Here is a 16,989-nt window from a genome sequence, read left to right as displayed (position 1 = left end):
TTTTTTGACACTAGGTCTTTCACTGAATGAAGTCTAATGGCTTGTTTGTTTTCTTTGGGGCTAGACTGGCTGGCCAGCAAGCTCACAGGATCGGCCTTCCAACAAGGGAGTTACCATGACTGTGCCTGGTTTCCATATAGGTGTTAGGGATTTGACCTCAGGTGCTTTCACATTACATCTGGAATAGCTATCGCAGGTACAAAAACCACAAGTCACTGGGCATACTGTGAGGGACCTGCAGTTAATTCCAGATGTAGTCAAATTGACAAACAAGAATAGCCGGCTCTATACTGTTATTCCACTGAGATATCCCTCCTATCCCAGCCTCTTCATGACCATTACTTCTGCTCACTGGTGAGGCTAAAAACAGAGGGAGTCCTTTGTGTCCTTTATGCTAGCATTTTTATAGCCTGATAAGCTTTAGACACTGTTCCAAGAACTTCATATGTCTCAGTGCATTTGAGCTACCCAACAACTCTATTATTCCTGTTTTGCAGAAGAGGAGACTAAGAGAAGGATTAAGTAAGAGGTCCAAGGTCACAAAGTCAGTAGGTGATGGGGTGAGGATGTAAACAGAATCTCTCTGGCTTCAGAGCACATGCTGCCTCTGCAGTGGCATCTGTATTTGAATAAAACAAGGTTGCTTCATCTCTAGGGCAACATTGTGCTTAAGTGCTTGATTTTGGGATAGGATGAACTATGTGGTTCACTGGTTTATACTAGGAGTAGTATTGTGTCTATGTATGTGGTAGAGATCTGAGAAGCCTGAGGAAAAGATGTCTAGGCTGAGAATCAAAGATCCACTAGACAGTATAGCCAGGGTAAGTGGATAAGGGTGGGGAGGAGTATTTAAGGCTGACCAACAACAAAGAAAACCAGGTACTAAGTCATCATAGCATGGTAAGGCTGGGGCATGACTCATACTAGGGAGGAAGTGCTGTGGAAGGAGCTGGGAAGGTAAGGAGGCCTGTAATGCCGTGCAGAGCAATCAGACTTGCATCCTGACAGCCATACAGCTTTGCTGGGAGGCTTTAAGCAACAGAATGACCTAGTGGATCTTGCACATTGGAAAGCATGCCCTGGGGGCTCTATGGAATGTGGATTAAGCCTAGGAAGGGGGGATCAGCACCAGTTAGGAGTGGCTAAAGGACAAAGTGGGTTGACTAGGTATAAAGGAGATCAAAATCCTCAGTTTCTGGTGAGAAGAGAGAATGGAGGAGAGCTGGGTAACTCAGGAAATGATAGTGTTCTTCAGAAAAGAAGGTTAAGAATGGTGGGGTCTGTGGGACGGAATGACAGACAGGAGGTAGCTTTGGATGTGTTCAGTCTGTGAGCTATCCCTCGGACATCCATTGAAGAGGACTACAGTCAGGATGTGTCTATGGGCCAGGAAAAGAACTTGGGTAAACAAAACAATAGACATGGGGGCTATGGTTGTAGCTCAATTGGTAGAGTGCTTGGCTGATGTGTATGAGTGTCTGGGCTTGATCCCCAGCCATGCATAAAGCTAGGTGAGGTGGTCAATAATCTCAGCACTCAGGAGGTAGAGGTAGGAGATTCACAAGCTCAAGGTCATTTTAGGCTACACGGTGAGTTCAAGGCCAACCTTGGATACATGAGACCTTATCGAAAAAAAATAATGAATAACTTAATATCTCTGCCCTGCAAAAACCCTCCTCAAGTACGAGAGTTGTCATCTATGAATTACCATTCATTCATATATGAATGGAGCTATTGAAGATATATTTGCAGCTATTGAAGTGGTAGAACTTTCTCTTAAGACTGTGGGATAGGAGAGGATAAAAGTGAAGTTCTGGGCACAGTAAAAGGAAGGTGCTCAGAGGAGCACAAGGGAGTCAGGGGGACAGAATGGCCACAGAGACAGAAGAGAGACAAACACATCACAGAAACCAAGATGGCAAAGCCGGCAGGAAAAATTACAGAATAGCCAGGAACCAATAAGGCCTGGAATTCATCTTTTCTATGGCTCACCAATGTCCTCACAAGGAGGGCAGAGGGAACACTGGTAAGGAAGGCTCAGCAGAGTGATGCAACTATATTTCTGAGAAATGCATGTGAATGAATGAGAGGTACTGAAATACAGATAGCAGGGTAGACAACTGTTTCAAGACAATTGGCTCTGAAGGAGAGGCAAAGAGGCAGAGCGATAGCCAGAAGGGGACAGAAGTGGCATAGTGTAGGAGTGACTGAACCTCCTAAGGGTTGATGTGAGGAGTCAGTGGGAAAGGAATAGGGGCTCCATCTCTGGGAGGAGGATGGAGGATCCTTGGGAGGCAAGGGCAGAAAGGTGGTTTGAGACCTTGTTTCACACGCTGTTGTGATGGCGTGGAGCAGAGGGTTTATTCTTGGTGGTTCTTCCATTTTTCTAAAGTTGATGGGGGGTTGGGGGGCTTGTCTCCCAAGAGCAAAGGAAAGGGACGGGGTAGAAAGCTAGAGGACAGACACGAGAAGCTGAGGAACATTGAACTTGAGAAATGTCCAATGCAAACACCCTTTCACAACTCAATGACTAAGAGGGTGAATGAAAGCCCGCTGACTAACTGGTGGTGGCACTATTAGGAGGTGTGGCCTTGTTGGAGTAGGTGTGGCCTTGGAGAAGTGTGTCATTGTGGGGATGGTCTTTGAGACCCTCCTCATCTGGGACAGTCTTCTAACTGCCTAGAGGTAGAACTCTCAGCTCTTCCAGCGCCATGTCTGCCTGGATTCTGCCATGTTTCCTGCTATAATGATAATAAACCGAACCTCTGAACCTGTGCGCAAGCTCCAAGTAAAAGTTGTCCTTTGTAAGGGTTACTGTGGTCATGGTGTCTCTTCACAGCAACTAAGACACTAAGTTGGATCATTTTGGGAATGTCTAGTCATCAGTTCTGAGGTGTTGGAGGAAACACTAGGTTCAGAGAAGCAAGGTTTTTAGGAGTTACCAGGAAAGTGGAAGAGGTGATGCTTTTTGGCCTACCCTATCAGAGCAGCCGAGAGAGCTCTCTAGACCTGTGCAGTTCAGTATGGAAGCCTGACTAATCCCTGGTAGTTCTTAAGTTCTTGGAATGTGGCTACTTCAAATTGAGACATGATGTGTGAGTAACATGCAGACTTGATTTCAAGTACTAAGTACAAAAATAAATGTAACCCTCTCTCGTTTAAAAGTATAAATAGTAGTTAGATTTTTTGTTTTGTTTTGTTTTGTTTTGTTTTTGATACAGGGTTTGTCTGTGTAGCCCTGGCTGTCCTGGAACACACGCTGTAGACCAGGCTGGTCTCGAACTCAGAAATTCGCCTGCCTCTGCCTCCCAAGTGCTGGGATCAAAGGCATGCGCCACCACTGCCTGGCTAAAATTTTTTTATCCATAGGGTTGAATTAAAGATGATTAAAACTAATTTCACTTGCTTTATTTACTTATTTATGCCTTCCTTTTCTTTGTGTGATACTTGGATTAAATATAGGATCTTATGAATACTAGACAACTGATCTGTCACTGAGCTATATCCACACCCACATTTTTACTTTTGATCTATCTATCTATCTATCTATCTATCTATCTATCTATCTATCTACCTATCTATCTATCTATCTTCTGAATATCTTTTTCTTTTTCTTTTTTTTTGTGTACTGGGGATTGAACCCAAGGCCTTGTACATGGCAGGCAAATGCTTTACCATTAAGTTACACTCTCAGACACTAGTATATGGTTTTTGCTTTTATTTTATTTTATATGTCCAGATGCCTTAGCTGAATCTATGTCTGTGTACCACTTATATGCCTGGTGCCTGCAGAGGCTAGAAGAAGGGTGTTACAGATGACTGTGAGCCACCGCGGGAATGCTGGAAATTGAACCTGTGTCCTCTGGAAGAGCAGTCAATATTCTTAACTGCTGAGTCATCCCTCCAGTTCTCTCTAGTATACATTTTAAAAAACATTTACTACTATTATTTTACATTTATTGACTTTTGTTTGTATATATGTGTATGGACTCTGTGTGTGCCTTGTGCTGATAGATGCTTGAAGAGGGCATTGGATTCCCCCTGGGACTGGAGTTATAGTTGTGAGCTGCCACGTGGGTGCTGGGACTTAAACCTAGGTCCTCTGAATGAGCAGGTAATGCTCTTGACTACTGACCCATCTCTTCAGCCCCCTAAGATAAAAATTTAAACTACACATGTGGTTCACAGTTTTTGGTGCAGTGAGCAGTACCTTCCAGGCCTTGGTCACTGATTTCTACAATCCTGAAGGTAATTGGCACAGATATAGCAAAAAAGTTACAGGCAGTCAACTGTGCACATGTGCCAAGTTGAATTAATTCTTCAAAGTATCGCAAAGCCTTTCTTCCACTGTTTGGTAGTGTCTGCAGCTTAGTGTTTATTTAAATTCATAGGTAGCACCTTGAAGGTGTGCTAATGAAGGATGCAGGTACTCCTCAAAGCTGAGATTAATTACAGGTCTCATTCCTTGGATTATTTCTGATATGCCAAAGCTGGGACACAGTGAAGTTCATGCTTGGGAGTTTTCCTTTGGCTGAGAAATTGTGAATCATAGGTTTCATAACTGGACTGCTGGTTGGTTCCCTCCTTGGAAGCTTGCATGATGCCTTCTGGTATCATGAAAGCTAATCCTCAGAGATGAGACTTTCAGGTCCAATACAGCTCAGGCCCTCTGGGTCCCGTGTACATGGTTGTCATCAGCAACAGGGACTCACCTTCCACCTCTGAGGGGAAACCAAGAACAACAGCAATATCTATAAATGCTTTGGGAGTTCCGGGATAACCCTGACTGACCACACAAAGAAAGCTGCTTTTGTCAGCCTAGATGTGAAATTTTTATTTAAATCATATATAAGATATATATCTCCATTCATGTGTATTCATGTATTTATTTATTTATTTTTCCTACGTGTAGCTCTGACTGTCCTGGAATTCACTTTGTAGACCAGGCTGGTCTTCAGCTCAGGGATTCATCTGCATCTGCCTCCTGAGTGCTTATATATAATATATATTACATATTACATTGTATATAACATGTTATATATGTGTGTGTGTGTGTGTGTGTGCACACGTGCTCTTGGCAATTCAGTGTTGCAGTGTAGAGAGCAGTATGGTAGCCAAGAGTTATGGAAGAGACCCAACATTCATAACTATAGATGGCTTTTGTCCAAGTTTAAAAACCATAAATAGATGCTCATCATTCACAAAATTCCAGGTTTGGTCTCCACCAATGCATACTGGAAGTGATGGTGCAAATCTGTACTCCCAGTGCCTGGGAGGTGGAGCAGGTGGATCTGAAGTTCAAAGTCATCCTTGGACACATTCTTGGAGCAAGTTTAAGATCATTGTGTTCTACATGAGACCCTATTTGGAAAAAAAAAAAAAAGAAAAGGAAAACGTTGTGAGCCAATTTTGGCTCATTATGAATGTGGAAACTGAGGCTCTAAGAGATTACCCTTGAGGCTTCATGGGGAGGAAATGGTAGAGCTAAGTGCTGAACGAAAGTGGTCAAACTTCAAAGCTTGTGTGATTCTTTGATCACCCTTCAGTTTCTAAATAAAGTAGCTAACTATAAGTCAGGAAACAAAGAGGGAAGCCAGGCTTCCCTGGCTCCAGGGAAAACTTATGGAAGAATGTGACCATCAGTAAGCTTGTCACACTGTGTCCGAAATTGTGTCCTAAGCAGCCCGGGTGAGGCTAGCTCCTTCTGCAGAAGTTTCCTATCTCAAATAACTTGATGATAGCTGGGCATGGGGGTGCACAAGTTTAATTCCAGCACTTGGAAGGCAGAGGCAGGTGGATCCCTCAGTTCAAGGCCAGCTTCGTCTGAGTTCCAGGACAGCCAGGGCTACACAGAGGGATACACATATGGACATGCACATATATACACACCAACACCAACACCAACAACCCTCCTCCCCCCTGCACCTTGATGAGTGTTTAAGAGCTCAGACCTATGAAGAAGAACCCTGGGAGGAGGGCCTAGATGTCTGTTCTTTAAAGACATTTTCAAGTAAATGGAAGGACCATTGCTTTGTAAAATGATCTGCATAGTCCTTGATTTAAGAACTGACTTGGAACTTGGACTTCTTGGGAGAAAGTGGGGAATTTACTTAAGCCATGTTGAAGGAGTGAGCTTGATCTTGGGGTTCCTTAGGTAGCACTAACAGTTGTATGCTGACTTCTAAATGGTTCCCCAACCTTTAGATTGGTGGAGTTCATGTCAGGTAAAGGGATGAATGCAGCTACAAGCAGATAATGAGGGGGAAATCACAGGAAAGCCAATCACTGATTCTCTCCTTCTTCCTCCTTTTAGCCCATCATTGTTATGATGTACCCAGCTGGTCCAGGATCCGGTGACTCCCCAGAGGGCTTCTCTGAACAGCCAAGGCTCCAGCCACAAATTGGAAACGGCACAGCTCAGACACTGGGTACTAGAACTGGGTGTACGCTGTAGTCCTTCCTTCCTTTAGATCATGGCTGGGGCAGAAGACTGAGAGTAGTAGACAGGTGGAAGAGAAATTTAAATAGGCCTTTCATTAGCACAGACTTGATGCAGGAACTGGCCTTTATTTAAGCAACACATACTTAATAGTCCCTGCTATGTGACTGGCTATGTATGTATGTCTTATATCTCTATCTATGTATCTGTGTATCCAAGTATCTATCTATCTATCAATACTATGTATGTATCTTTCTGTCTATGTTTCTATGTATCTATATATCTATGTATGTATGTACCTATGTATGTATGTATGTATGTATCTATCTATCTATCTATCTATCTATCTATCTATCTATCTATCCATCCATCCATCCACAAGGTCTCATTATGTAGCCCTGGCTTACCTTGAACCCACAGAGATCCACTGGGTCTCAAGGGTGCTAGGATGAAAAGTGTAGTCTGCCATGTCCAGCTTTAGTTTTGTATTGCTGTGAGAAAACACCATGGCCACTGCAATTCTTACAAGAAAGGGTTTATTTGAAGCTTACAGTTCTAGAGAGACGAGTCCATGGTGGCAGAGTAGATGCAGCAGGCAGCAGGCATGTGGATGAACAGAAGCTGAGAGCTGAAGGCTCACGTCTCAAGCTGCAAGTAGAAAAGAGAAGTGAAAATAGTGAGTCTTTCAAAACCTCAAAGCCAGCCCCAGTGACACTTCTCCAGCAAGGCCACACAGCCTAATCCTCCCCAAAGAGCCACTAACTAGGGACCAAATATTAAAGTGCTGGAGGCAGATGGGGGCCATTTTACTCAAACTGCCACACTGATTTAGTATGAGGTACAATAGAGACACAGGGCAAACGCATCGCCAATCAGACTTGGTTCCTGGTATTGAGGAGTCCTTCCTTTCCTTCCAATGGGCCACACCATTTTTACCTCATGACAAACAAGCCACCTACCATTCAGTCTTGGTCCCTGATCTTGTATAGTCCTCTCTCCCTCCCTCCATTTCTCCCTCCCTTCCAATGGGACACACTCTTTCCCCATAGCCCATTTGGAACAGGTGGAGGAAGTAAAGACCTTATGTGCTCGAAGCAAGGGAAAAGACTCCATTTGCGACCTAGAATCGGAGCTGGAGAGAAGGAAAGGCCAGAATTGGTGCGGGAATGAGGAAGAGCATGCTCCTGTACTCTTGACTCAGAAGGGCTAATTACAGAAGTTATGGTCAGCAGAAGTCTTCGCGAAAAGTTCAGTCCTTTGTATTAGAGATGAAGAAAGGGTCAAGGGGATATGATGTTCCTGAGGTAGACCACTAGTTAGTGGCAAAATTGAGACTAAAAAGTGGTTTCTTAATGATACTTTAGAGACTCCTACGAGCCCCTTAATATTTTTATTATTTATATATTTATTTATTTATTTAAATGAACTTTTAAAGTTAGCATAGAGAGTAATTAATAGTTTTCAGGCTATCTGCATGGAAGCTCGTGCGCAGCCCCTCCTCCTTGCAACCCGCCCCCTTTCTCCTCGTTCCCAATAAAGTTGTTGTTGAAGCGACGGCCTGGGGCGGGGCCTGGGCGGTGAGGAGGCGGAGCCTAGGCGGCTCAAAGCAGAGTCTTGATAGCGTGGGGGCGGAGCCTTGGCGGCGTGGGGCGGGGTCGAACCCAGGAGACCGGTGTGCGGCAGTGTGGAGGGGCGGCGGCGCGGGCAGGCGGCCGGCCATGATCGTGTCGTGCCTATATTACCTGCTGCTGCCGGCCGCGCGCCTCTTCCGCTTCCTCTCAGGTACCGGCCTTGCGTCCTGAGGGGCGGGAGCCGGGGCTGCCCGTATTGAGCTCCACGGACCCTGGGGCGGAGCGTCAGACCTCCCGGCCGCGGTCCTCTGCGGGTGGCAAAGTGTGAGGCGGTCCGCGGGCCGTCCTGGCCCCACGAGGCTCGGGCTGGCCGGCGACTCTCGTGGGCAGCCCCTCCTCACGCTGTGGTCTGGTGACGTCGGGCCACGGTTAACGTGGACCCAGGGCTGGGGAAGGGGGCGTCCTCCTTGGCTTGGCGGTGGTCCTGGGGCAGGCTGAAACACTCCCGGCAGTCGGGAGCAGTGGCAAGCCGGGACAGGCTAGGACCGGACTTCTCGGCGGGTAGAGTTAGGGAGGGATGTGCCTTTAGGCGGGTGGGCTCACTTCTTACAGGCTTGTTTTTGTTTTTTGTTTTTTTTTTGTTGTTGTTTTTTTTTTTTTCTGAGGCCAGTCATCTGCTGTCCTCTTTGAGCCGACTCTAGTTGAAAAACAGACACGCTCAGAAGCTAGAAGCGTTTAAAACCTCAGTTTTGGAGCAAGTGTTTAGAGAGAGCTGCGATAGGATGATGCTATCGTGAGGGGTGGTGGTGGTTGTTACTTCTGCAGTCTGCCTTCGCTCTGCTTTTGAAATCCACACAAGCCCAGTTTTTCTGTGGGGTCCCACAGAATCCCCAGACTTTTCTCCTGTAACTTAGGGGCAGTACCAAGAAGGGTTTTCTTAGAAATAGGTCGCCCAACTCCATCCTGCACTTTTTCTTTCTGGAACTGCACTATCTCGGACATGGATACTGTATTTTTATATCAAACATTAGATTTTTTTTTTTTTTTTTTTTTTTTACAGTGTTGCGGATAGCCTGCCGGCTTCAACAGAGCAGGGCCTTGCCCATTTGTTTACCATATCTTATGCTAACACAGGTCTCCCAGAGGGTTTAGGAAGTTCTTCGGTGTCTGTGTTTCTCAGGAATGGGAAGTCCTACAGAAGTCACTTTGTTCAGAGTACCCAGCATATTCCTTTAATTTTGTGGCTATCTACTGGCCACAATGGCAGGCTGTTGGCTCACAGGTTTCCCAGTTAGTAAAATTCTAGAAATTTTAGAGGAGCCCTCCAGTCCACATGTTATGAAGTGACAGTTATATTAATTTTGTGTATTTGGTATTTTGTAAAAGATTTGTTTAGTAAACCATCTCTACCAATATTATTTGCTAAATTTAAAAGTGAGGGGCTTTATGCCTATTATAAAGTTCATCTGGGCTGGGCAGTGGTGGCGCATGCCTTTAATCCCAGCACTTGGGAGGCAGAGGCAGGCGGATTTCTGAGTTCGAGGCCAGCCTGGTCTACAGAGTGAGTTCCAGGACAGCCAGGGCTACACAGAGAAACCCTGTCTTAAAAAACTAAAAAAAAAAAGTTCCTCTGGCATGTGTTAATATGTTTCAAGGGTCAGATGAATGCTAGAACAGACTATTTTCTGTGAGTCTGTCCTGTGCATTGTGGGATGCTTGGTGGCACCCTGACAGCTGTAGTCCCTCTGCAGCTCTGGAGATTGCTGATCCCTCAGGGCAAAAATCTGCCTCTCTCTGGTTGGAAATACCGATTTCATTTTTTAAAAAGATTTACTTATTGTTCTCTGTGTGTACAAAATGTGTGTATGTGGTAGTGGACTAGCCACAGCATGGGTAGAAATCAGAGGACACCTTTGTGGATTTGGTCCCTTCATCCTTTGTGGCATGTCCCTTTCCTCTCTGAGCCATCTTGCTGACCCCGATTTACCACTGATTTAGAGAGACATAAATTAATATAGTTCACAAATTGCCAGTAAAATGAATGTCTGGTGGTTGTGGGCTATCACTGGGTGCATGTCATTTGTCCTGGGATGTAAGTAAGTAGTCTGGTCTGTGTGCATGTGTGACGGGGGAGGGGACTGACTTGCTGTCATCAAGGCACAACTTTGAAGCTCTAATTTTAGAGCTCTCTGCCTGCTCTGTTGCCTGCTGGCTGTCATTTGTGGATGCTATAGCATAGATGACTGCTGTCTTAGAACTGTTGGTGGCTGGTACCATTTAATTTACAGCCTCTGGAGTGTTGTGGAGCGAGAAAGCAGTGAGGTTTGTGCAAATGTTATGGGTGGGATGAACAGCTCTGGAAAGAAGCCTAGGGGTTCTGTTAAAAACTAAGTTGGTTTTAAGGCCATCCACTTTAGTAGTAGTAGTATTTTTGGAATGCTTCCATACAGCTTAGAGACCTAGAAAACTCTTAGGGGTTATCTCATTTCAACTTCTCTGGTTCTTATCTTAAAGTAAGTTGGTCTGAAGGAACATTGTTTAGAGTCAGTTTTGTTAATTTTGTTGTGAGTATAATTCTCAGTATCATTTCACAATTAAGTGTTAGTTCTAATGTAATGTGGTTTTCAGGACTGGAGAATTGATACTAAAAGCAGAGTTTTCAGGGCTGGAGAAATGGCTCAGTAGTTAAGAGCTCAGGTTGTTTTTCTAGGGGATCCAAGTGTGATTGATTTTCAACCCCCAGGTAGTAGCATACCATACTCTGTAACTCCAGGCCCAGGGCATCCCACAGCCTTCTCTGACCCCTGTAGGTACCAGGCACACACATAATATACAGACAGACATGTAGACAGAACACCCACACACTTAAAATAAGTTAAAAATTAAAAAGGAGTGTTTGCCTCCAGGAAAAGAGACGAGGTTATATGTTCCGATCTGTGTTGTAGATTATCTCTGGGATTAGTGTTCTTTCATTCTTGCATTGAAATTTATCAGGTCCCTGCCTTGAAAATTGGTTAATACTTGTAAAGCGGTTGCAATAGTGTCTGGCACACCACAAGCACTGCTGGGATGAGGTCCCAGGTATTAAGTTGGGAGGCTGTGACAGTACAATGCTGAGTGAGGTGAAGATGATCATGGATCACACGAGGCTTCTGTTCTAGCTGAAGAATACTGTGGAACTATTTTTTTTTGCTATCTTCTTATAACCTGATATTTTGGCTTCCTTTCTAGATGCTTTCTTTACATGTCGAAAAAATGCCCTTCTGGCGAAGAGCTCGACCCCCCAGGTAGAGGGTAACTTTGCCATGGCCCCTCGGGGGCCTGACCAAGAGGAGTGTGAGGGCCTGCTGCAGCAGTGGCGAGAAGAAGGGTGGAACCAGACACTCTCAACTGCACGTGAGGGTCCTCTTGCAGATAAGGGACTAGCCGAGAGCAGTCTGGCACTCCTGATGGATGATTCTGGAGAACAGGATGCTGTCTCAGAGGACAAGTGGTCCAGCAGGCAGCTGAGTGACCTTCGGGCAGCGGAGAACCTGGAGCACCAGCCTTTCCCTGAGGTGCTAGGGGAGGAGCCTCTGGCTGAGGTTGAGGGTCCCTTGTGGGCAGCTGTTCCGGTACAGACAGGGCCCCAGTATACAGACTGTGCTGTTCTCCCAATGGGTGCAATGGCTGCAGAACAATGGGAAGAGGACCCTGCAATGGTGGCCTGGAGCATAGCACCGGAGCCTATGCCCCAGGAAGAGACTTCCATGTGGCCCTTTGAAGGCCTGGAACAGCTGCAACCTCCCCCAATGGAAATACCTTATCATGGTGAGTGTGACAACCAGCATAGTGAGCCCGGGTTGCAGGTCATCCAGAAAAGAGCTTATAGTGGGGAGTTCTGCTGTCACATTTAGTTTTTCTGAGATCATTGCAGGCTCAGATATTGGCAGTGTCATCATGCCCATGCTCGTGCGTCTACAGATGAAAAAGTCATAGTGCAGAGAGCACACGTCTAATGTCTTGGAGTTAGGCAGTGAGAGAACTGAGGCCCAACCTTACTTCTGATATTCAGTCTACATTGTTCTGCAGGTGTGACAGAGGGCTTTGGGGAGGCAGGGGTACAGAGGTCTCAGGGCCTCCACTTTGCCTCAGGAAGAATAACTCTAGTGTCATTTACATTACATATATTGGGAGTCTATGAAGATGTGAAGAAAGGTCTGTGGCTTAAATAGGTTTGAAATCTACTCAGGTACCTCCCAGTATAACCAGAAACCAGGTACAGATACAGAAAGCATCCAGGGCTGAAATTATTCTAGATGTGTCTTTAACCCCAGAAGACTTAACAATGACACCCCGTGGCATGATTCCCCAGAGACTCATGGCTATATCATATGTGGGAGTTTGTTAGACTCATAAGTATTCTTGAGCATATGCTAGGAGGTACGTAACCAGGGGATACAGAGATGGACAGGCCAAGATCGTCTCCAGCCCCAAGGAGCTTGCTATCAGCTCTGAAAAATGTTCTTAGACGGATGGGTGGCAGGGACAACAGAGAAGGAACCTCGGGCATGACATGGTGACACTGGGTAGTAGTGGCTTGGCCACTGATAACCTGCATGTCTTCTGGAGCTCTTCTCTTGACCCCTTTGCAGAAATCCTGTGGCGAGAATGGGAGGATTTCTCCACACAGCCAGATGCTCAGGGTCTGGAGGCAGGAGATGGCCCTCAGTTCCAGTTCACTCTGATGTCGTATAATATCCTGGCCCAGGACCTGATGCAACAGAGCTCAGAGCTCTATCTGCATTGCCATCCAGACATCCTCAACTGGAATTACCGCTTTGCCAATCTCATGCAGGAATTCCAGCACTGGGACCCGGATGTGAGTGAAGAGGGAGATGCACCATCTTGCATAGGTGCAGACCTAGGCTGTTCTCTGACACTCGGAGAGGATGAGTTTCTATTCCATAGCTATCCAGATGAGGCCAGTTGTGCCAGATGAGTTAAGATTATCTTTGGCTCTGTAGATGACAGGTTTGAGCTTGCCTGCCCCGGAGTCAAGCATTTTGGGCAGATGCCAAGACAATTCTCCAGAGTGTTGACTTTCCAGCACTTGTGCAGGGGTTCACAGGGTGGGGAAATCTAACGTGCGTGTATGGCCACCTCAAGCTTCAGTCTGGGCTTGTGCTTGCTGCTGCTGCTGGTGGCTGGCTGGCTGGCTGGCTGGGAAGTCAGCTCTGTGGGAAGTCTCACTATGACCCTCAATTTGGTCTGAGAGCCTGCTCCTAGGGAGTAGGAGTCCTATTGTTCTGGACCTCTGGAATGATTGGTTCCTTTATCAATTCCCCAGATCCTGTGTCTACAGGAGGTCCAGGAAGACCACTACTGGGAGCAACTGGAGCCCTCTCTGCGGATGATGGGTACTGCAGCTCCCCATAGCATGTTTGCCTGCCCCTCTTCCTCCATCCCTGCAGTCACCTGAAGAGTCTACCTCTTCTTTGTGTCCTAGTAAACCATCAGGCCTGCCTGTGGGCTAGTTCCTTTGCATGTGTGTAAGGAGATAGAGTTCTAGGTTTTTAAACCTTTGAAGTAACCAACTCCATGAACTCCGTGAGGCTGCGTGTTATTGATCCCATTTTACAGATGAGAAACGGGTTCCACAGCAAGTTGCTGTGAGTTGCTCAAAACCCCCAAACTACAAAACTAGTAGGTTATGGAGCCAGGACTTCTACTTAACCTGACTAGATCCAAGGGGCTAGGGACTGGGGAAGCCATTAGGTAACCCACTGGATTACAGGACCCCCATTTGGAGCCAGTTTTGCCTCTGGTGACAAGTCTCTGTTCTTTCATGTTTGTTGCTTGTACCCTTTCCTTATTCCTTCCCCTTCTTGTCCCTCAGGCTCTGGCTATAGTTGTAAGGGGATCTCTGCAGAACCTCAGAGGTGGCAAGGGCTCTCTCGTGGGTTCCCAGGATTGGTGCCTTAGGCTCAGACCCTTTGTGCTGCTGCAGTGATTGGAAGGAGTTCAGGCTCCCTGACTCTGACCCATCTCCATGGTGATATTTCCTTACAGGCTTCACCTGTTTTTACAAGAGGAGAACTGGGTGTAAAACGGATGGCTGCGCTGTGTGCTACAAGCCCACCAGGTTTCGTCTGCTCTGTGCCAGCCCTGTGGAATACTTCCGGCCTGGGTTGGAACTCCTCAATCGGGACAACGTGGGCTTAGTGTTGCTGCTGCAGCCGCTAGTGCCGGAAGGTCTGGGGCAAGTCTCAGTGGCTCCCCTGTGCGTGGCAAACACCCATGTCCTGTACAACCCACGTCGGGGTGATGTCAAGCTGGCCCAGATGGCCATTCTTCTGGCCGAGGTGGATAAGGTGGCCAGGTTGTCAGATGGCAGCCACTGCCCTATCATCTTGTGTGGGGACCTGAATTCTGTCCCTGATTCACCTCTCTACAACTTCATCAGGGATGGAGAGCTCCAGTACAATGGGATGCCAGCCTGGAAGGTGAAATGGGCCAGCCACGGTGGGGTGGAAACACGGGCTAGGGAGAGAGCTGGGTGTTGGATCAACTGCTGGCTCTGTGGCAAGGGGACTGTTTGGCTCCCTCCTGTTGCTGTGATGCTCAATGGCTGTATCTGCTCCTGGAGATTGGCAGGACAGGAATACCTCTGCCACGTTCAACATCTTCCCATTCTTATCATGCTTTAGTTTGCAAGCGATTCCTATGAGTTATTTAACAAAATGAGTTATTTAACAAGACAAAATAAGAGAAAATATCCTTTTGTTACCCAAATCCCATCGTCCCACACAGAGTGAAGTGTTGACTCTTCTAAGTGTAGCAGCAGCACGTCTCTCAAGTCATTCTCTGTGCAGTTGCAGTGGTATTTATGCTGCCAAATATGATCCCAGTTTACATTATTAAGCTCCTAACTGTCAAATACTATTTTGAGCAATTTACATATATCAACTATTAACTTTTCATTGTTTCTATCATCTAATATCATTTTAATAATACAGGAACTAAGGCAGAGAGATGCTAAATAATTTTGTTTAGGTCATACAGTTAATGGGGGGGGAGGACAAGAATTATACCCAGGTGGCCTGGCCTCTGATACCATGCTGTAATCACCACAACAAATGATTTATAAATCTACCATATGTGTCTTATAGACACAACACAGTACTATTTTCGTTTTGGGCTGCTTTTTTTTCCTTTCAGTCAATAATTTATATTTGAGTTTAATTTCTTATAGCTGCCAAACATTGGTAGCATAGATAGCTCCTAGTTTGATTAGCTTGTTTTGACTCTATCTTATGTTACTAAATCTCTTTGTTCTTGCTTTGTCTCTCCTGATCCACATTATTGTTTAATTGGCAAAACACAATGGAGCAGGGACACAAAATGACTGAATCATCATTGAGTACTCGGGCTTTTCTTTCAGTGAGGTTACTTAAGTGCTGATGATGTCCTGCTTGCCCAGAGCAAGGCATTAACTTCCTCTAAAGGAGCTGTCTTCAAGGAGCTCGGGCAGGAGGATTTGCTGAGTGCCTACCAAGTGACAGGCAGGCATGGTCAGGGATGGGTTGTGAGGATATTTGGTTTGAAACCAGATAGGCTTGAATTCAAATCTCTGATCTGCCATCTTGGGCGAGTTCTGGAACTTTCTCAGCCCCCCTCTGCTTCATCTGTATGCTGAGGGTATAGTGGGACCAGTGGTAGATAGCTTAGGATCATAGGAAGTAATGCATGTGAGATTTTCTAGTGCCTTGTTCAAAGGGAACAGTCACTAATTGCTAGTGTTTATTATTAGTGTAAGATTTTTAATTGTATGTGGTATTAGTGTTCTTAGTAAATAATATTAAAGAACATTACGTGACTTGTCCAAAGTCACAGCCTTTAAGTGGCCATTAATTCTTTTTTAAAATATTTATTTATTAACTTTACATCCCAATATTAGCCCCACCTCTCCTCCCAGTACCCCATCACGTCACACAGATCTTACACTCATTTCTCCCTTCTCTTCTTCTCTGAGAAAGGAGAGCCTCCCCAACCCCCCCTCCCCCCTCCCAAGCACATCAGGTCGCTGCAGGATGAGGTGCCTCCTCTACCCCTCAGGCCAGACAAAGTGGCCCAGTTAGGGGAACAGATCTTCAGGCAGGTAACAGATTCAGAGACAACCCCTGCTCCAGTTGTTGGGGGACCCGCATGAAGACCAAGTTGCACATCTGCTTCATATGTGTTGGGGATGGCCCTTAATTCTAAGGCTCTTACTTCGGATTGCATACTGAATGTTTATGCCCTTTGAGGGCAGGGGAATGGTGTCTATCACCAGTCTGTCCCAGTGCCATATACATAGTTGGCATGCATATATTTGTTGTTAAATGAAATAAAGGGAATTTTGCTGCCCACATGGAGATGTGCAGATGACTGATGTTGCTGGATGTTTCCCCTACACGCTGTGTCCATTCCCAGGCTGCTCATGACTTTGGCAGAGGATGGTGACGTAGACACGGTCAAGTGCTTGCTGCATCTCCCACTTGGTTTTATTCTGTGTTTCCCTAATACCAGACTCAAGGAACTGACTTTTGATTTAGAAGATGCTGAGTTGAGGATGACAGGATCAGTCTGAGTGCATTACAAATTAAGATCTGCCAAGAGTTGGTCTCCCATGTGCAGCATTGTGTACATTTTTCTGAGGTGAACCTCAGGACCACATTCTATACAGTTCTGTTTTCCTTGACTTGGTCCTCACTCTCTGTTCTGTTTTCTATCACATGGACGTTTATGTGGTTTTAGTGAGAAAGTAAAGTTATAATTAGTTCCTTATTGTTGTCTTCCCTGTTTTTCCCTGTCCTTATTGTTTCCCTTCCCTGAGATTGTGTCTTGCTCATTTCATGTGTACACTGTTGTTTGTTTGTATTTGTTGAAATATCCCAAATCATGAGTCATTTCCTTTTTCTATCTTGGCTTCCTCATGCCCACCTGGCTTTTTTTTTT

The 16,989-nt window shown here is 45.8% G+C and overlaps 1 protein-coding gene across 3 annotated transcripts in view; it reads left to right on the top strand.

Moving 5' to 3' along the window:
* Positions 1–16,989, top strand: part of Angel1 (angel homolog 1) — a 36,780-nt gene that overhangs the window by 2,117 nt on the left and 17,674 nt on the right. Inside the window, exons 2-6 of one of the 3 annotated variants that reach the window (XM_031355422.1) lie at positions 6,314–6,428; positions 11,242–11,820; positions 12,645–12,871; positions 13,340–13,409; positions 14,062–14,497. In XM_031355422.1, coding sequence (XP_031211282.1) covers positions 6,326–6,428; positions 11,242–11,820; positions 12,645–12,871; positions 13,340–13,409; positions 14,062–14,497 — 1,415 coding nt within the window. In that variant the 5' untranslated portion in view covers positions 6,314–6,325. Of the gene's footprint in view, positions 1–6,313; positions 6,429–8,087; positions 8,222–8,250; positions 8,572–11,241; positions 11,821–12,644; positions 12,872–13,339; positions 13,410–14,061; positions 14,498–16,989 lie in introns of those variants that run through there. The other 2 variants (XM_031355423.1, XM_031355424.1) reach the window with 2 other exon arrangements.

The sequence above is a fragment of the Mastomys coucha genome, unplaced genomic scaffold (assembly GCF_008632895.1).
Source record: "Mastomys coucha isolate ucsf_1 unplaced genomic scaffold, UCSF_Mcou_1 pScaffold6, whole genome shotgun sequence".
Lineage (NCBI taxonomy): Eukaryota > Metazoa > Chordata > Mammalia > Rodentia > Muridae > Mastomys > Mastomys coucha.
The sequence above is the reverse complement of the archived record's forward strand: the minus strand, read 5'-3'. Positions and strand labels throughout refer to the sequence as shown.